Source organism: Osmerus mordax, chromosome 13, assembly GCF_038355195.1.
Source record: "Osmerus mordax isolate fOsmMor3 chromosome 13, fOsmMor3.pri, whole genome shotgun sequence".
In the NCBI taxonomy this organism is placed as follows: domain Eukaryota; kingdom Metazoa; phylum Chordata; class Actinopteri; order Osmeriformes; family Osmeridae; genus Osmerus; species Osmerus mordax.
The window spans coordinates 10,325,081-10,345,220 of NC_090062.1; the positions used below are offsets into that span (position 1 = coordinate 10,325,081).

General features: G+C 46.3%; 3 protein-coding genes across 16 annotated transcripts in view; 1 reads left to right on the forward strand and 2 right to left on the reverse strand.

Moving 5' to 3' along the window:
- chrm4a (cholinergic receptor, muscarinic 4a) overlaps positions 1-2,739 on the forward strand; it is a 10,515-nt gene extending 7,776 nt beyond the window's left edge. Inside the window, exons 1-2 of one of the 2 annotated variants that reach the window (XM_067248425.1) lie at positions 1,315-2,230; positions 2,273-2,739. In XM_067248425.1, coding sequence (XP_067104526.1) covers positions 1,333-2,230; positions 2,273-2,739 — 1,365 coding nt within the window. In that variant the 5' untranslated portion in view covers positions 1,315-1,332. Of the gene's footprint in view, positions 1-1,213 lie in introns of those variants that run through there. The other variant, XM_067248424.1, reaches the window with a different exon arrangement.
- Positions 2,740-4,488: 1,749 nt separating this feature from the next.
- On the reverse strand, positions 4,489-11,185 carry mdka (midkine a). Its single transcript, XM_067248426.1, has 5 exons — positions 11,114-11,185; positions 6,584-6,666; positions 6,193-6,360; positions 5,815-5,970; positions 4,489-5,184 (listed from the first exon to the last, which is right to left on the reverse strand). The coding sequence occupies exons 2-5, from the start codon at positions 6,663-6,665 to the stop codon at positions 5,156-5,158; spliced, it is 435 nt and encodes a 144-aa protein (XP_067104527.1). The 5' UTR covers position 6,666; positions 11,114-11,185; the 3' UTR covers positions 4,489-5,155.
- A 1,247-nt stretch (positions 11,186-12,432) lies between these two features.
- dgkza (diacylglycerol kinase, zeta a) overlaps positions 12,433-20,140 on the reverse strand; it is a 59,743-nt gene continuing 52,035 nt past the window's right edge. For 12 of the 13 annotated variants that reach the window (XM_067248434.1, XM_067248435.1, XM_067248433.1 and 9 more), the window contains 7 exons: positions 19,891-19,947; positions 18,323-18,357; positions 17,449-17,498; positions 17,170-17,290; positions 16,449-16,485; positions 16,234-16,333; positions 12,433-14,797 (listed from right to left, as the gene is read on the reverse strand). In XM_067248434.1, coding sequence (XP_067104535.1) covers positions 14,681-14,797; positions 16,234-16,333; positions 16,449-16,485; positions 17,170-17,290; positions 17,449-17,498; positions 18,323-18,357; positions 19,891-19,947 — 517 coding nt within the window. In that variant the 3' untranslated portion in view covers positions 12,433-14,680. The remainder of the gene's footprint in view (positions 14,798-16,233; positions 16,334-16,448; positions 16,486-17,169; positions 17,291-17,448; positions 17,499-18,322; positions 18,358-19,890; positions 19,948-20,140) is intronic. The other variant, XM_067248429.1, reaches the window with a different exon arrangement.

Consider the following 20,140-nt stretch of genomic DNA (forward strand, 5'->3'; position numbering starts at 1 on the left):
TCCTTCACTCAAGTAGAAGTACAGATACTTGTGTTTAAATAGACTCTGGTAAAAGTTGAGGCGCTGACTACCCTTTTTCACTTAAGTTACAGTAAAGAAGTATGGGCTCTAACATATAGCCTACTTAAGTAAAAAGTAACCATTACTACTACCTGTTTTAGTGTCTGGTAACTGGACCTCACATAATACATTTGTACCAAAAAACACTATTTATAGACACACAGCGCATTCGCCAGGAAACCTTTTGACACAGACAATTTCGAACATCTCCCTCATATATGGCCATGGGGGATCAAGAATGTCTCTATTCTCAGTCATGTCGACATCGGTAGCTCCCTCTGTCTTATCCATCTACTTCCCATCTCTGGTTTGTGGTACAGATGATGACGAAACCTCAAGAAACAGCACAATCCACAGTTCCTTAAAGTTTCATATAGATCAGTTTCTGCCTCAGTCTTCATCTGATTACCATTCAACACATGGAGATTCTGCATAATTTGAATTAGTAGCTTACCCACTCTCTCTGATCAACGTCATTGTGTGTGCGTGTGTATATTTTCCTCCTGGCGTTCTATATTAGCATGCAGGGAAAAGTGGATCCATGCATTTAATCTGATCTGTTTCAGACATTATTAAACAATTAACCTTTAGGTCAAGCTGAATTTCTACAGGGGGACTCTGTTGCAATGTTTGATTAATCTGTCTGTGGTGTCTTAATGAGAGGAGAAGCCACCTGGGCAGGGCAGGTAGTAGATCACAGGGCAGAGATCTACATCATCGTGTGACGAACTGGGGCACTGAGAGAACACTCCATCCATTATAAACATACTCAATGTCAGCCACATTATCCTGCATTTCTTTGTGCGCGCTCACACTCCTTTTGTTAAGAACAAGAACCCTTCGTTAGATATGAGTTAAACATGTTGATTTCTGTGCTTATATCCTGTTTGATGTCCATCTAATGCATGCTGGTCGAATGTAGAATGCATAAAGGAGCCTTAACATGCCACTGCATTACAAATCATGTCTTACGCAAAACACCTCCACAGAACCAGAGCACTCACAGATGTTCCCCTTACGTGTTTATGATTCAACACTTGACGATTTGACGCCAGATATCGTTAGTATTGATAGTCAATACTAAACATATATTATTAATGCCTCTCTCGCTTTCTTTTTGCTTTTTTTGTTCTCTTTCTCTTTATCTCATCAGGTTCACTTACCAACGTGTCCAAAGACATCTTCCTGACCAATCAGAGCTGCGATGTGGGTAATGGCACATGCACGGGCACAGAGGGGTCGGGGTTTGGCAGCCCCTACAAGACAGTGGAGATGGTGTTTATTGCCCTGGTAACTGGTTCCCTTAGCTTTGTGACAGTGGTGGGCAACATCCTAGTCATGCTGTCAATCAAAGTCAACCGCCACTTGCAGACCGTGAACAATTACTTCCTGTTCTCGCTGGCATGCGCTGACCTCATCATTGGTGTGTTCTCCATGAACCTCTACACGGTGTACCTAATCATGGGCTATTGGCCATTGGGACCGGTGGTGTGTGACCTCTGGCTGGCGCTAGACTATGTGGTCAGCAATGCCTCCGTCATGAACCTGCTCATCATCAGTTTTGACCGCTACTTTTGTGTGACCAAGCCGCTCAGCTACCCAACAAGACGCACCACTAAGATGGCGGGCCTGATGATCGCGGCAGCCTGGGTGCTCTCCTTCATCCTGTGGGCTCCCGCCATCTTGTTCTGGCAGTTCATCGTGGGCGAGCGTACGGTCCCGCCCGGAGAGTGCTACATCCAGTTCCTGTCCAACCCGGCGGTGACCTTCGGCACAGCAATCGCTGCGTTCTACTTGCCCGTGGTCATCATGACTGTTCTGTACATCCACATCTCACTGGCCAGCCGCAGCCGTGTGTCCAAGCAGAAGTCTGAGGCTAAGAAGGAGAAGAAGGGGCTGAAGGCCCCAGGGCTTCTCAAGAGCCACATCCTGAAGCAAAACAACAACAACCAGCTGCCCTCCTCTGCCAAGCCAAGTCTGGAGAGCAGCGCCGCCCTGGAGGACACGCTGAAGAACGGCAGGGTGGAGGAGGCCCCATCCAGCCAAGCCCAGCCAAGCACCGCCCCCGCCGAGGAGAAGGAGACCTCCAATGAATCCAGCACTGCCAGCATTGCCCCAAAGGAACCCAAAGAACGTGCTAACAGCGAGGCCACTTCAGAGGTCGGGCTCTGTCCTCCTGCCACCCCCACGCCCGCACCCTCTGCCCCTCCAGCCGCCAAAGGAAACCCCGGCTCCAAGTGGTCGAAGATCAAGATTGTGACAAAGCAGGCAGGGGACGAGTGCATCACCGCCATCGAGATTGTACCCCCCAATGAGCAGGCTGAACGCCACTCCATCCCTGTTAACCGACCGCGCACCGTGGCAAGAAAGTTTGCCAGCATTGCCCGCAGCCAGGTGAAGAGGAAGAGGCAGATGGAGGCCCGGGAGAAGAAGGTCACAAAGACGATCTTCGCCATCCTGCTGGCATTCATCCTGACCTGGACACCCTACAACGTCATGGTGCTCATCTCCACCTTCTGCCAGTCCTGTGTGCCAGACACGGTCTGGGCCATCGGCTACTGGCTCTGCTATGTCAACTCTACCATCAACCCAGCTTGCTATGCCCTCTGCAACGCCACCTTCAAGAAGACTTTCAAAAACCTGCTCATGTGCCAGTACAAGAACATCGGCACCAGATGAGCTGGACCTAGGAAAAGAGGGATGGAGGGATGAGGGATGGAGCAGGAAAGTCTGAGGATTGAGGAGAGGGTTTATACTGCAATATCTTGTATACAAAGAAGGGGAGGATATGGACCAGACTAGAATAGTGGGAAATAGAAGGAGAGAAAAGGTGGGCGAGAAGGAGGGAGTCGAGAAGATTGAAAGAAAGGGATAAAGGAGGGGATGGGGATGCAGGCGGGAAAGGACAGGATGGGAGGTAGTTCCAGATCTCTCTTCTCTATCTCCCTGATTCTCCTCAAAGAAGACATAATCCACTGTGTAGACCGGATCTTAATGAACAACATACACCTACATTCAAAGCTGTGTGTGGGTTGAAGGCCTAAGACCTAGTTTATATGTGTAACCCTCATATATGAGACATTAACACTTGAATTCTGAATCTGTTGGTGGGTTGGCTGTATTCCTCCCTTCAGAGACAGAGAATACAGATCGTCTCCAGTACAAGGCAGTGAGAGACACTTCCCCCTCTCTCCTCCCTCCTTTCCCTCTATCTTTTCCTTCCCTTGCTTTCCCCCTCCTTCCTTCCCTCCGTCCCTCCCTCCTTCCCTCGGCCCCAAACCATCACAACCAGGAAAGGAGATGAGAGGATGAGAGCCCCAGGAGTCTGGTCGTACCTGCCTCTTAGACAGATCCACATCAGAGAACTGTAACATCACCGTGGTGGAGGTGTTATATTGTATGATACCTCTACCCCCACCAGTCTCAGTGACTTGCTAGACTAGAAACAACCCCTGTTGTGTTAGTTCCAAAAGAATGTGGTTCCAAATGATGACAGAGGTGGTTGGAAAACCACCTGGCCTGAGACCTAACGATGTGTGCTGGCTTCCTGAGCTAATGCCTGGTGCTTGGTTTCAGGTTAGCGAGCTAGTGCTTCATGCAGGAAAACACAGGTCATAATTCTCATTTCAATCAGGAGATCATGATGTAAATGTTATCAAAGTTATAAAAGAAAAACCAAATTGAACCCTCTACATAAACAGGAATTGTTTTGAAGATGCAGTTGGGTACTATAACGCTAGGCCAGTCTCGGTGAAGGATGTGTCAAACTTCCTGGGTAAACTGCAAATGCAGATGTCCAAGAAATTGTGTACATATGTGACCGTGATGTACAGAGTAAGATTATTAACGTGTTTTATATAATTGATCTCTACCACCAGTCTTTTATGTAAATAGCAGAATGTTGTATGCTTCCTGTTCGTTCTACAGACTTCAGCTTTCCTCATGCGTTTACTATCTGAGTGTTCGTACCTCTCCTGTACTACAATTGTGATTTACACACTTTTACAAATTGAATATAAACTATATAACTGGCTGTATATGCAAAAGTTAACTAAGAGATTGTATTTATATTCTGTGGTTTCAACTTGGACTTTTGGAAACATTGTAAATGGATTTAAATTTTTGCTGTTTTGAAATGACAATGGTGGTTATAGTTCTTAATCTTGCAACAACAACCCTCCAGATTAGGACACAGGGTGCGGCCTGACAATAGCCCTCCAGATTAGGACTATAAGGCTAGGGTGGGGCTGTGGTGTTGGCATGAAAGGATGGAGTCCCCCACAACCCCCCCCCACAACCCCCTCCCAGACCCTGAGCCGTGTACATAGAGCCTGAGGATCAACATGTTCTTTTCTAACGTGTATAATAAAGATCTTGGACCGACAAAACCGTCTCACTGTTGTTTTTACACACGGACACACAACTGACTAAACTCAGAAACTTTATTGTGTGGAAGATACAAAATACACAGGGGTGAGGATGAAGGAAAGGAGGTGTGGATATGGGGCTTGTTTGGGTGTAAATTCAACAGACACCACTACTAACCCTCACCATTGCCTCATGTGAAGTAGACATTATAAACTGCTTCAGTATCACCACTATATTCTTTACAGTGACAGCATTTAAGTGGATATTCAGACATTGTATAGAATAGTATATACTATAGTACATAGTATAGTAGAGTATATACTAGTATAGTATATGGTATAGAATAATACACTGAGGTGAACATCCTCATTCTTCTAGAAAAATAGTTGATTTGCATTCATCTACTCCTAATAATTGGCACACAGTAAGAATACACTTTAGGTTAGAAATACTAGATACTGGTAAGAGACATGTATGAAACCACAGCAATAGAACATGATACCCATACAGGATTAATAACACACAAACCTATATTGCTTATAAGATATTCTCAACAAGCCTGTGTGTCTTTAGACTTGTTCAACTACGGTATAGAAATTCCCAAACTCCAACACATAGTGACAGGAATATTGTACACAGGAAGTTATGTAAAACCCATCAAACCAATCACAGTTTAGCGCCTCTACTTCCAGTTGTGTGACATTGGTTCGAAGATCACTTCTTCATTCTAGTTCTCCCTCGCCTTCCCCTTCTTTCCTGTTCAGAGAGAAGACAAGAGGTCAAGGTAGAATCAGATATGCAGACTATTGACAAATATTCACTGTATTGTTGTTTTCAGCTCAGCTATGTTGCTGCTGCCTGAGTGACCACTGTGTCAATTATCTCTGTGTCACATCCACCCTGTGCTGGATCCTCCTGTTCCGGTCTGGTTTGGGCCGTTGTCATCACCGGCCTTCTAGCCAGCATCGCCTGGGCCTTAATCATCCAATCCCAGACTGTTTGGACAATCATTACTTGCACCTGGTTATGCCCCCCCCCCTCATTAGCTGGGTATTTAAGTCCCTCTGTTCTCCCTGTCCTTGTGGATTATTGTATTTGTGTTTTGTTGTGTGTCCTAATGAAGGGTAAGGTTTACTTTGAGTTATGTCTTGTGTGTAATGATTTGTTCATGCCTAGGCTCAAACTAAAACCCCATGACCTGCAACTGCTCCACTTTATTCCTGAATCATTACACGTGGCCATTTTGTAAATTTGCTACTCTGGCTAAATGCAAACCCTACAACATTAATTTGACTGATTTTAAACCGGACACCCCTGGATTGAGAGACAAATACTCTTACACCCTCCTCCAATCTATCTCCCCCAAGCCCAGACTTGCCCTCTCACCTTTCGGCTTGGTCTTCTGAGAGCAGGGCTTGGAGACCTGGATGGTGTGCTGGCACTCAGCATGGAAGAGGGCTTTCTTCAGGGCTCCAGCACGAGTCTTAGTGTTAGAGGTCGAGTCACACTCTCCCCAGTTGCCAAACTTATACTTACAGTCAGCTGGACAGAGGAGGAGGGAAGACCGGAAAGCAAAGGGAATTAGGAAAATGACCAAATCAAACCAGAAAGACGCTGCCATTGTCATTCCAAACTGAAGAGAAAATTAAACTGACCAAAGAGTCCAGCAGAGCTAGTCTGTGCTTCAGCGATAAAGCATCTCAATATGACATTGCCCCCACACACTAAACAAGCCCACCTGGAACAGTGATCAAAGCCTCTCACCTCCAAACTGCTTCTTCCAGTTGCAGGGGACTTTACACTTCAACTTCCTGGTCTGCTCGTCACATTTCCCTTCCCGTACGCCCAGCCCACAGTCTCCGTTATTGGCGATGCAGTTGCCATAGCGCCATTCCGCACAGTCCGAGGCACCCTTGGAACCCTTTCCCTTCTCTGTTGAAACCATGACAACGCATATATAACCAGGTTGGATCGCTACAGATTGGTTACCTCTGGTTACACTAATTGTCCTGTAGAGTGGTTGTTGTCAAGACAGGTGGAGGATGGAGACCTAGCAGGATTATGGTTGTTCTGAGATTTTCGTTTTGAATGAACGCCGGCCCTGACAGTGTGACTGACAGTTACAGAAAGTGACTGCAGGACTGAGCACGCTCACCTTTCTTGTTCCTGGCGGCCTCAGAGGAGCCGAGCATCAAGGCTACGAGGAGCAGCATGGCCAGGGAGAACACAGCCCTCATCCTGGAGAACACGGAGGGACAGAGAGGGACAGAGCAGCAGGGAGAGAGGAAGAGAGGGAGAGAGAAACATTTTGTAATGAGGTGCAGGGTCAGAGTTCAGCCTGTTCTCCAGGGGAGCAGCTGGAACCACTGCAGGAACAGTTGCTGTTGATGAGGGGTCAGGGGTCAGGCCAGGAGTGGAACACATCTGGGTCTAACTAACTTCTAAACAACCACTGTCTGATCACTGGCTTTGAAAATAAACTTTGTACTATACCAAAATGAATAGCTCAATAATATTTCCAGTCAATAAAACCCTAGATATCTTGAATACCCAGACAGTCTCCTTGACTGATACCTTGTCAGTCACATTAACAGTTTCCTTTACAGTTACGTTGACAGTACTGTGCCTGTTACACAGGCTGAATGTCTGTGTGGATGTTAATGGCCTAGGTGCATGAGGGGTAATGATCAAGAACAAAACTCTTGATTCTTTACAATATTTATAACATGAGACTCTTTGAACGGCTTGACTCTGGGATGAGAGAGAAAGAGACAGAAGAGTCCGAGTGTGTGTGTGTGTGAGGGAGCTGAGAGCTGGCATTGATTTCTTGGCATTCTCTCATGACTCAGCCAGTCAAATGACCCTACGAGGAGGAACACAAAACCAACCAATCAGGATCAATAGTAGGTTCTAACCCACCACGGCTCTCCGCTTGCTCGCACTCGCTCTCACAAACACACTCATGGTCTCCACGGAAACAACAACCACAGCATCTGACTTCCTGTAACCTCCAGCAACCAGCACTTCTATACTCTTTAGTGGTGAAGCTGCTGGGGTCTGGACATCACTGCAGGCCTCAACCACTTTGTTTGACAAAGGAAAAGGTTTAGTGCACCTGGTGATATATTTGTGTCTTCCAATTGGGAAAATTTGGAAATGTTAAACAGAGCATTGACATACTACCACTGTGTCAGAAGGATTCTGTTCAGACTGTTTAGACAGGCGTGAGACGGAGTCCACCTGGACATGAGTGTAGAAACCTGAGCTGGATCTCATTAGGAGAGGAGACACCTTTCTGTTTAACATAGGCTGTAGTGTTTAACACACACCCACACATAAACACATATACATACACAAACAGATGCACATACACACACACTATCTTTCTGTGTCTATACAACCTGTCTCTTTCTGCCTGGATTAGAGACAGAGCTTCAGGCAGAGGGCTGTTTCCGCCCCAGCAGGCAGCTCCAATGACATTCCTCAGTGCTCGTAAACGTGGAGCTGCTCTCCAGGCAACACTTTGTCTGACGGGGAGGGGGGGGGGGGGGGGGGTCAGGGCAGGCAACTCAGTCAGATCCCCCCCCCCCTCACCCACCGCCTGCCTTTATCCTTCCCCAGTGGAACAGCTTCCAAATACCACAACCCTGTTTACCCCCCTCTTCTATTTTCCTATGTCCTCTTTGCCCTGTTACACTTCAACCCCCTCCTTCTCTCCACCTCTCCTACCACTTCCTTTCCTCTCTCTCCCCCTCCTCCTCGGCTCCACCCCCTCTTCTCCCCGATACAAGGTTTTCAGACAGAGACCTCCTGCTGGGTCTCACATGAATGAATGGATGGATAGATGGATGGATGAAAGGGATGGATAGATGATTGGATAGGCTGGATTTGCTTGGCATGCTGAGCTGAAAGTACTTTAAAATCGAGAAAACACCAGTGTCTAGGAACAACATTCCGAAAGAATTTGTCCTGAAAAGACTGTGGGATTGGCTCTGGTAGAGTAGAGACCCCATGTCCTCAGACAGACTACCATATGGAGCCACTCTGGCAGAGTCCACATATCCTACTGTACATCAGGCAGATCCTGTTACCCAGTCAGCAGTGTCCTCACGATCCCCTCACCAATGGGGATGTTTAGAAAGGACACACGCCAACACACACACACACACACACATCCCGTCAACTTTAGGGATAGGTCGTATTCTTAAAAGCCTCTTTTCTTTCTGAACCGGAGTCCATCAATACATCTGTCATCCTCAACCCCATCCACCTCTGTATCCTCCTCATCACCCCTTGTCTCTTTCTCTCTCTTCACCCTTCTGTCTCTCCTCGCTCCCTTTCCCCTCTCTTTTTATCTCTATACCTCCCCATCTTTCTTTCTCTCCCTCTCAAGCCTGAAGACCTCTTAGCCACAAAGCAACATTCCTGATCCTCTGATAGAAGCCAGTGACCGTGAAACAGAACCCCACCCACGACCAACACTGAGGCTTCAGGGCCAGGGTGTGTGTGTGCAAATGTGTGTGGGATCATGTGTGTGTGTGTGCCCTCGCAGATAACAAAGCCAGAGAGTTTCCTGTCCTACTTCTAAGGGCAACTCTGTGGTTCATGTGGTCAACAACATGGCTGATGGGCTGTCTTGTCAGACGTTCACTTCAGTTAGAACTACAAACAGGGATTACAGTCATGGACTACAGACATGGACTCCAATGACCTAAGATCCCATGTGAGAGGAGAGAGCAAGCCCTATCAGTTGAGACGACAGCAGCGGTGAAACAACTTCCAGGTAGCAGGTCACTCAGATCACACTCACAGACACTCGACATTCTCTGAAGAATCGATATTTCCTGTCGCATGTAAGATTCTCAGTAAGATGCTATGGTACTTCAGACCAGTATGGAGGAGTAGGGTGCCACTGTGCTGCTGTAGAGACACAGCTCTGGTTGCAGCCTCAGACTCCTCAGCGGAGCTAAACCACCTGGCTGAATACACAGCTCCTCTTCTCTCCAACTCTTCTATTTTATTCAAAAGCTGGTTCTCTCCGCTTTGATTGTCTGTGCCACTGCCTGAAGGTCCATCTGCCAAACTCACACAAACTCAGAAACCCCCTCCTTCCCTCTCTCTCTCCCCCTCTTCTAACCCACCCCCATCGCTCAAGATCCACCCAGCTCCAAAACCTTCCTCAAAAACAAAACAACAACAGCTACAGCAACATACATTTTCTTCCTCTTCTATCTCTGACAAGAGTCTATCACCTACTGCTATTAACTCTACTGGGGAGATGACAGGAAAGGAGAGGAGAAGAGGTTGGAGGAGAAAAGAATCATTCACGCAAGAACAGAAAAGAAGGACTACTCCCTCTCAGCACACAGACCCGTGTCAAGGGTCAGTTCCTTCAACATTCTCAGGGGGCGGGGCCCATCAGTTGAAGATGTCTGACTGGTCAGCCAAGAGAGGGCCAGGGAGCAAATGTGATTGGTTGCCTGCACTTCTGAACAAGTAATTACCCAACATGCACAGCATTACTCGGCTACACTGACAAACCCTGATAGGAGATAATTAAGGAAAGAACTCTGATACTGGCCACTAACCATCTCACAGACCCAGACACGGTCATTACTGGCCGGCACTTGGCTGGAGGTCATACACTCCAGTCAACTACAACAGTAAGCCTTGCTCTCCTCAGACTGTCTGGCTGGGGTAACACACTTCTACTATCCATGTTCTTAAAGATAGACAAAAAGGGTTTGGAGAAGAGATTAGGGAGTATGGTAATTTATGAAAGGGGGGAGTAGGAGGTAACAATAGTATGGCTATGGTAAATGATGTAAGAGTGAGGTCAATTGTGTAAAATAATTGTATTTAATGTAAGAAACTGCCGGGTGACTCCCAACTGCAGCTTCCTGGAACCTGTCTGTTGCCACCTCCGCACGGCTGACGGTTGACAGGAGGCCAAGACAGAGATCAGGGATCACCAAACTGAGCTCTAACACTGCGCTGCATTTGTGTAGTGTAGTGCAGTGTTTGTGTTGGGACTGAATCACGAGCAGACCAGAATATTCCCCATGCTGGCCTGTATCATAGCAACAGATGCCCATCGTACATTGGTGTGAGATAAGGCCCAATGGACAGCGTCACGACTGGGGATTAGGTGGCCGCTTAACTCGCACACCGGTTCTCTAGGGCACTTACCTACTATTAAGTGACCGAGACCAAGAAAAATCAAGAACTAAATAACATTTTGGAGTAATTAAGAGGGTTAATCTATGAAGACACACCGTTGAAAATAAAGTTGAATGTTGGCTGTTCTATTCAGTGCCTGTCTGCTCAGTGGCACGTACTGCATTTAGTTGACGCTGGATACTTTACGCACATTCTAAAGTAGAGAAAAGTTCAGTTTCCATCAACCAAGTGTCTTTTGTTTCCATTGCTGCACACAGCAGGATAAGGGGTTCCGTCAGAATGCATCGAACACATGAATTAGAAAACAACCGATCAACAACAAACGAAAACAAACCCCAATCACGATCAGTGCTGACGCTGAGGATTTACGCACAGCTCTCCCAGAAGGTGATAAACCACGGTGTTTATTTAAAAATAAATTAAATCAAATTTTGGTAGACGATTAGGATTAGTTTTAAATAAAATTATTCAAACATACAATCCACAAATGAATGAAGAAACCTACTTGTTTTTTTTCGCCGGTGTTTCTTGGTGAAAGAGATGGAGGTTGCGTTCTGAACCTCGGGGTTGTGTTTGATTCTGCGCAGCCCCCCAGCCCGCTACACTCTTTCTGTCGGCCCCTCCTTTGTCCCGCAAGAACTAGTTTGAGCTGGTCTCATTAGCGACACTTTTAAATCGTACTCCGTGACATCATTCTACCGCGTGTAATTAATTTCCACTAATCATCATGATATATAGCCTGTATTACCTTTCTCTGATTGTGAAGTGACTGCGACAAATAATTACATTCATAGTTTAAATAAATGCAGCGTGTTTTGAAGGTCATCGGTGAGCCAGTTGGCCTATCATACGTATTAAACTGTACAGACAGATGGGATAGGAAAGCTACAGGTTAACCCATTGTGTTAATTTTCAAACAGAAGTTTCAGGTGGTTGTATCGGTTTGTATTTCATGCAGGATGCGATTCATCAGCTGGACTATAAATACTGTGTGATTATGTACCTGACTGACTACTCCTCAAGGGTTGGTTCAAGCAGGATCAATAGCTTAAAATCTGACAACCAGGACAACATTCTAGAACATACAGTAGCAGAACCAGGACAACATTCTAGAACATACAGTAACAGAACCAGGACAACATTCTAGAACATACAGTAGTAGAACACAAGAAGTTGTGATTAAAGTATGTCTGCCTGCAAGTTCTAGAGAAATACAGAGACTGTGTCACCACAAAAACATTCTGTGGACATAAATATGCATGCACACATGCGCGTGCATACACACACACACACAAAACAAACAGGAGTAGAAGTGGAGACCAATACCACTGGGATTTATAATAGCTTCAGTATTGATGACTTACAGAATAGATGTTACAAAGTGGTCTTCTGTCGTGTTTCATGTTCAGCTATTTGCTGATGACTCATTCAGCACATTGTCAGGACAAGCTGTTATCATTGCTGATATCTGAGATCTGAGTTTGGGATAAGCTGAGCGGAGAGCTCTCTCACAAAGACAACATGTACCACAGCGACACAGCAACACAGCACACCACACATACTAACTAATATGGGCATTGCTGCATAATGCCTCCCAAAACACCCACACATACAATTAATGATACACAATAGTTACATACACGCACTAGCTGAGAACCAAAGATTATAGTGCCTGCAAGGGTTAAGCAACAAAGGAGTGGGGGGGGGGGGGGGGGGGGGGAGTGGAGATGGAGAGGGAGAGATGGGGGGGGTGGAGATGGAGAGATGAGAGAAATATAGAGAAAGACAACAATCATCAGAAGGAAGATGAAAGTCAACCTCATGTCTGTTTAAGTACCATTATTTATTATTCAGTCCAAGCAGACAATAACGTCAGCAGAATAGCAAATACACAGGTTGATATCGCCAACATTGCACAGCAGTACAGCACGTACAGACCATATATTTTTTATAGTTTTAGAAAACAAGAAGAAATATCAAGATTACATATTTCTCAAAAATCAAAAATGCATATTGCACAATCATGGTAATACTCTACAATATTTTCAAAAAGGGGATGTATAGATTATCCTACCCTGAATTGCACAGCAACTCAAAATAAAGCACATATCCTGCAATTATAGTAACACACACACACACACTCTGGTCCTGTCTGTCTGTCAATAGAGCACTTTCTATTTCATAGTCAGATGAAAATCATAAGGAAATAATTATTTGCAAAAATAACTGGATGTGGAATGCTCTGTATGTAGAGAACCTGGAGGATGGAGTAGACCACAATGAGGAGTCATAGTTCATCTGGAGGTGGAGACACTGGAAGGCTCTATGTCAGGGTTACATCTGTTACAGCAGACCCACAATCTCTCTGTACACTACTCCTCCCTCCACTCCTCCATTCATCACTCTCCCCCTCTTCCCTGCTCCTCCTTCTCTCTTATTTTATCCCTCTATCTTTCCTATCTAACACATGTTATGGCACCAGAGAAAACAGTAGTAGCAGTACAGTAGTGGTAGACAATATATCAAAACTATCATATAGTCAGGTGTGTCTGTAGGCTGTAGACAGTACATTCTAGAATGCCTTCATATTCTAGAGTGCCAGTGCATTCTGTACTGCAAGTATATTCTAGAATTCCAGTACATTCTAGAATGTTAGCTCTGGTTGAAGGCACTGAGCTAAGCAGACTTCGTGAGATGGTGGAGATGTTTTAGTTGATCGTCAAGGCTCTGACACACACTGGGGTCAGATGTTTCCAAAGTCTCCATGGTGACAGTGACAACATTAACATGAAACAGGCATTTTACTTACTAGGAAAGTCTATACAATTTGACTTGTCCAACCATAGTTGCCCTTTTGACTATGGTTAGTTTTAAGCATGTCTAGCTAACTAGTTATACCACTTCAATTAGAGTAGATGTATTCTATACCCAAAAATTATAACATTTACATTTATTCTTTATAACAGTTTAATTCAATGTTCTGTGTGAAATGGACAGTCATAGTTATTTAACAAAGATTACAACTATTAAAAATAAATAGAATCCACAATTTCAAAAAAAGAAAGAAAAAAAATCCTTTGTTGTTTAGCTGTGCCTTTAGACAGTCAGCTGAACAAAACTGTGTGTGTTTGTCTGTGTGTGTGTGTGTGTGCGGTGAATGAATGTGCAATAGAGAAAAATCAAACACAAATTAAGTATGAAACATCTCTGGGAAATTATTAGCAAACACAAACATGTTAAGAATAATTATTATATATAAATTATAAACATCAATCAGTTTTAAAAAGTTACGTAATTAGTATAATGTCTAAAATACACTCTACGACAAAAATTAAACAGCCAATAAGAGAAAAAAATCAAGGCAATTGGAACTGCATTGTGAACACACACATACAAACGCACACACACACACACAAACACAAACACACCTCCTATCCCAAAGTACAGTACATTTCTGCATATTTTCATAACAAGACAAGTAGCAGTAGAAGACATCTTGGCAGTGACTCTCCAGGGGTCAAAGGGAACCCTATGGGTCATAGGTCACCAAGGGGTCAGAAAACCAGGTTGATCAGCAAGCAGTCACATTACTGAAGTGAACCTCAGAACACCAAGGTGATTTGTTGGTTGGTTGCTTAGACGACCAAATAGACGACAGATGCAGGACTTGTCATCTGAGACAGAGATCCAGACAGACAGGCAGGCAGGCACACAGGCAGACAGACAGGTACACAGGCAGACAGACAGGCAGACAGGAACAGGCAGGTACACAGACAGAGAGACAGACAGGTACACAGGCAGACAGACAGGCTTGGCAGTGCGTAGACCAGGTCAGCTGTCCGAGTGTCACAGAGAGTGGAGCTTTATCAGTCTGCCACCACAGGGGGTCTTTCTCCCATAGGGGAGGCCTCTGTTCCCTCAGAACCTCCTGGTTGATTGGCTGCTGTCGGTATGGCACAGGGGGCATGGTGTTGGGGTCAGGGGTGACAGGTTGGGGGGAAGGGGGGCTGATGCAGCCACAGGTAGGCTAACAGCTCCAGGGCCAGGGGTCACCGGGCCAGGGGTCACCGGGTCAGACCGCTGTCTCCTGATCCTCTCTCTGGATCATCTGGTAGTGCTGCCTGTTCTCCAGGTAGGCTGCCAGCTCAGAGTCCTGGGCCTTCTCTGCTCGGTGTTTAGGAGTATCACCCTGGGAGGGGGGGACGGGGTCAGTCACACATCCAGTCTCTGCTCTGTTCCAATTGTGGCCAAGCTGGCCCTACGTATATACAGCAACCAGTTTGATTCTCAAATGAGTTTACTGGGCTTAGAAGAGGAGTCCGTTTTAAATCTCTGTGACCTCGTTATCTTTGTTCTAATAAGCATGTAATTACTGCCATACAAACAGCAGGGTGACAGTTTGGGAATAGAAAACCTTCAATATTCCGAAAAAAGAAACTTCAACATCAGCATAAACAGACAAACAACACACACACACTAATTGCAGTCAGTCTGAGAAATGCAGTAACACATTATCTGACGGTTTGTTCTTTTATTTGTCTGTTTTCAGTTAGATCAAATGCCAGAATGTTCTGAGTGCTAATCACTCGCTTGGTCTGTATTTACCTAGACCTAACTCTTACAACTGTCTAATCACTACACTGGTCTAATCACAGTGTAGTGAATCTACTGGGATATACTATACTGTACAATCCAGCCTCACGGATAGAGAACAACGCCAGCTGTCTTTACAGTACAGAGAGGATGGAGAGAGGAGGAAGAGAGTGAGCCATGGAGGGAGAGAGGCTAAAGTGAGAGAGCACGACACCCAGATACAAAGACAGAATGCAGCAGAGGTGTGATGGATTATGTTCTCAAGGCCAGATGGATGGTGAGAGAGAGTGATAGACGGATTGGAAAGGTGGAGGGGGGAGACGGAGAGAGGAAGAGTGGAGAGGGGGTAGCCAAGGAACGAGGGAGAGACGTTGGACAGGAGGGGAGAAGGAAGAAGTGGAGGCTGAGCAGCATCTCAAGGCCAGAAGTGATGAATCAGGATTGCTCCTCCTGAACATTACAATTCTCCCTGATAGAGAACATTTATCATCCCTGGAGAGACAGAGCTGACAGACAGGGAGGGTGAAAACACTCCTCTCCGCTTCTGTCTTTCCCTTCTCCTCTCCTCTATTCTTCTCTCTTTCCTGTTCTCCTCTCCCCTCTTCTTATCTTCCCTCCCCTCCTTCCTTCTCTCCATTGCTCCATTCTACTTTTCTCCTCTCCTCCTTCCTTCTCGCTTCTGTTCCTCTCTCCTCTAACCAGCACCTCCTCCAGGGTAATGTCTGCCCCAGGGGAGAGAGATGGGGAGCTAGTGAGCTACGATTGGGGATGGATGTAGAGATAGAGAGCTGCCGTCACCTGATGTTCTGTCTCCATAAGTTACCAGAAAGAGAACAAGAGGCCGAAAGATAAACACGGAGAGGGGGATGAGATGGATGAAGGGATAGAGAGATGTAGTCGCCTGGAAGTATGTCTTCGTGAGGAAAGAAGGACAGAGAGAGAAAGGAGAAAAAGACTGCGGAAGGTTAAGAGAGGGGATGAATGGAGGGGCATTAGAAAGGGATGGTGGGAGACATGAAGGGAGGTGGTCACCTGCAGGTCTGTCTTCATGAGAGAAGCTCCAGCCTCCACCAGGAAGTGACAGATGGTCCTCTGACCCAGAGAGGCAGCCCGGTGGAGCACAGTCTCCCCGCTGGGGAAACACAGGGAAAGACATGTGAATCTTTTGTCACCAATTCCCTGAGGTTAACATTTTGCTCCTCCAAGGAAAGAGGCTGCAGGTGTGGTGAGTGGAGACAGTGGCTTACTGTTCTTTCTCTGCCATGTCCAGGATATCTGAAGGGACTGGAGGAGATGGAGAGATAACATAGTCAACAACACACTAAAGCTCCAAGGTTACGACACACGCTTTCTCTACAGTCCTTCATACACAGAACCATAAAGACCTGACCAGTTTACTCAGTCAATAGAACCACTGCACTCTGCCCAGCCCAGAGTAATTGGCAACAAAGCCAATATGCTGCCTATAATTACATTCAGTCATTTGGCAGACGCTCTTATCCAGAGCGACTTACAGTAAGTACAGGGACATTCCCCCGAGGCAAAGTAGGGTGAAGTGCCTTGCCCAAGGACACAACGTCATAAGACACGGCCGGGAATCGAACTGGCAACCTTTAGATTACTAGCCCGATTCCCTAACCGCTCAGCCACCTGACTCCCATAATCTCTCTCTCTCTCTCTCTCTCCCTCTCCCTCTCCCTCTCTCTCACACACACACACACACACACACACACACACACACACACACACACACACACACACACACACACACACACACACTTATACACACACACACACACACACCTATACACACAATTAGAACAAACAGAAAGACAAGGACTTTGGAAAAACCCAATCTACCAATAAAAGTCCTTCTAACTGCCCTATGTATTGCAGTAATAACATTTAAGATGGTTGTGAAGGAGCACATTGTGACATTTTTCCAGTGTTTGGGTGATGTGGTGCTACCGTGGTCTAGCAGATATCTGACGGTGTCCTTGCTGCCTGTGGAGACGGCGTGATGCAGTAGGGTGCAACCTGATTGGTCCTGGACAGAGAGGTCTGCCCCCCGCTGGTGCAACTCTCGCAGCTGCAGGGGAGGTAAGGAGGGGGGAGGAGGAGGAGAAGAAGGGGAAGAGTTAGCTTGCTGTATCACACAGCATCATAGCGCCACAGAAGATGACAATGACTGCACTGCAAAGAGGTATTTGTTCAAAAAGAGAACATAATCATTGAGCATTTACTCACCTTTTGATGGTCCTTTTTCTTCACACATTCTACCACCATCTCTGGAGACACTGAAAGAGAGAGAGAGAGAGAGAGAGAGAGGAGAGAGAGAGAGAGAGAGAGAGAGGAGAGAGAGAGAAGGAGAGAGAGGAGAGAGAGAGAAGGAGAGAGAAAGAGACAGAATGAGAAATGAGATAATGAGAGACGGAGGGAGATGACTCATGTGTTTCATGGACAGCCATATTGATAATGAGCCACCCTCTGGAGGCAGCACAGTAAGGGTTCCTGCATGGGACATTTGTTAGATGGTTGTTGTCATGCTGCTCATCATAACTGGGTCCGTCCTGGGAAATCACTCTGCAGCTCAGTGACAGCTACCCCCAGACCCACTCTGACGCTCTAATGAAGACAGTTAATCACATAAGTGTGAGTATGAGCCATGTGTGTGTGTGTTTATGAGGGAGGGTGTGTGTGTGTACTAGGTCTGTGAGTATAGCGTAAGCTCCTGTCTGACCTTTGAAGATGATTATTTGCTCCCCCTGGTCTGTCCATCTGTCTCCATAGTGACCCCCACCAAAACCTTCTTAAACCTCCTTAGCTCAAACAATATACAAACACCTCAAAAAATCTTTTATCATAGAACTACTGTTACAACTTCCCTGTTAAAACTTTACAGCTTTTGAAACCCCCTGTTCGAATCCCGTTCTAGAACCCAACTGTTGAAACCCTCTTATTAGAACTACAGGTCCAGAACCCTAGACAGTTATAACCCTTTTGTTAGAACAGCAACTCTACAGTAGAACCCTACAGTTAGAATCTAGTCCCGGGCTAGCTAATGATTCTGCTGTTAACCTCCACACAAACACACACATACATAGAGTAGAGGAGTGTTTACCTTTGTCTGTGCTGCAGAGAGGAGCCTTCTGTGGCCTGGGGAGACAAAGAACTGAAGTCAGACCTAGTAGTACATAAAACACTAACTATGCACACACACACACACACCTGAGAGTCAGGGTCGGGGTTCCAAAACAAAGATCCATTCCAGTAAACCAGAGAGAAAAAGTAGGAAGAAGAAAATAAAGTTGGCCTGTGGAAACTGGCTTCAGGGTCTCAGTGGAGAAGAGGTCTGGTCACTTTACCCTCCAGAGTCTGTCTGTCTGCCTTGTTGTCTCTGTGTGTGTGCGTTTCTCCAGGGGTCCCCTCGTAGGAAGGGATAAGACGTGTGTGTGCAACTAAAACAGCTCACCACTTCCCCCTCTTTCTGACTCCATTCTTTGTCCACAATGATTTTTTCTCTCACACATAAATATTCACTGGCACTCACAAACACACAAATTAAGAGACCAACCATAAACCGCTCTATCCCGCCCCCTCCTCTCTCTCTCTCTCTCTCTCTCTCTCTCTCTCTCTCTCTCACACACACACACACACACACACACACACACACACACACACACACACACACACACACACACACACATACTTAACCCTAAGTTCCTCAGGAAGTCTAGTGTGGTTATTTCCACGTCTGATCCAGTGTGTCTGTCTGGACACAGTTAATCTAACACACATTCACGCAGAGGTACAGAGGGGGGGATACAGACAGGGGCATGGGGGGCGGAGGGGGGCTGTAGCGCTAGAAGTGGCTAATCTTTACTGACTGAACTGTGCATGCGTGTGACTGTGTGTGTGTGTGTGCGCGCGTGCGTGATTTGTACCATATGACTCAGTTAGCAGCTGCATGCCAGCTTCTCGTTAGCGTTGCCTGCCTTGACTGGACTGGAGAACAGGAGGTGAGGGGACACACACAGCCTCTATCACCTGGTCTACTCTCTACATGGGCATATTGAGGGGATTCGATTGGGAGAGGAGAGAGAAATAGTGACAGAGAGAAAGACAGACAGTGAGAGACAGAGAGGGAGAGACAGACAGGGAGAGACAAAGAGGGAGAGACAGAGAGGGAGAGACAAAGAGGGAGAGACAGACAGGGAGAGACAAAGAGGGAGAGACAGAGAGGGAGAGACAGACAGGGAGAGACAGAGAGGGAGAGACAGACAGGGAAAGACAGACAGGGAGATACAGACAGGGAGAGACAGACAGGGAGAGACAGAGGGAGAGACAGAGAGGGAGAGACAGAGAGGGAAATACAGAGAGGGAGAGACAGAGAGGGAGAGACAGACAGGGAAATACAGACAGGGAAAGACAGAGAGGGAAATACAGACAGGGAGAGACAGAGGGAAATACAGACAGGGAGAGACAGAGAGGGAGAGACAGAGGGAGAGACAGACAGGGAGAGACAGAGAGGGAGAGACAGAGAGGGAGAGACAGAGGGAGAGACAGACAGGGAGAGACAGAGAGGGAGAGACAGAGGGAGAGACAGACAGGGAGAGACAGAGAGGGAGAGACAGAGAGGGAGAGACAGACAGGGAGAAAGACAAGCCGAAGGAGGGGATCATGTCTCACCTCAGTGTTGGTTTGAAATCAGCAGCGGTCGTGTTTGACCGATGGACACACCCCGCCCTTTAAGACAAACAACACACACACACACATATACACACAGACATATATGAGGACAGACATCATAATGCAACAATGGCTCACAGAAAACAAAAATGCAACAATGGCCACAGAAAACAAACCCATTGAAAACACCCATCCAAATCAACAGTTAAACATAGTGATGTCACCACCAACAGAAAGGTGAGATGTACTA

Bases quoted from the DNA above. Each gene is read 5' to 3' on its own strand.
- mdka (XM_067248426.1), bottom strand. From the start codon at position 6,665: ATGAGGGCTGTGTTCTCCCTGGCCATGCTGCTCCTCGTAGCCTTGATG. The intron at 6,361-6,583 runs GTGAGCGTGCTC...TGGTTTCAACAG, and splicing joins GGCCGCCAGGAACAAGAAAG to AGAAGGGAAAGGGTTCCAAG. The intron at 5,185-5,814 runs GTGAGAGGGCAA...CTCTCTGAACAG, and splicing joins TCAGAAGACCAAGCCGAAAG to GAAAGAAGGGGAAGGCGAGG.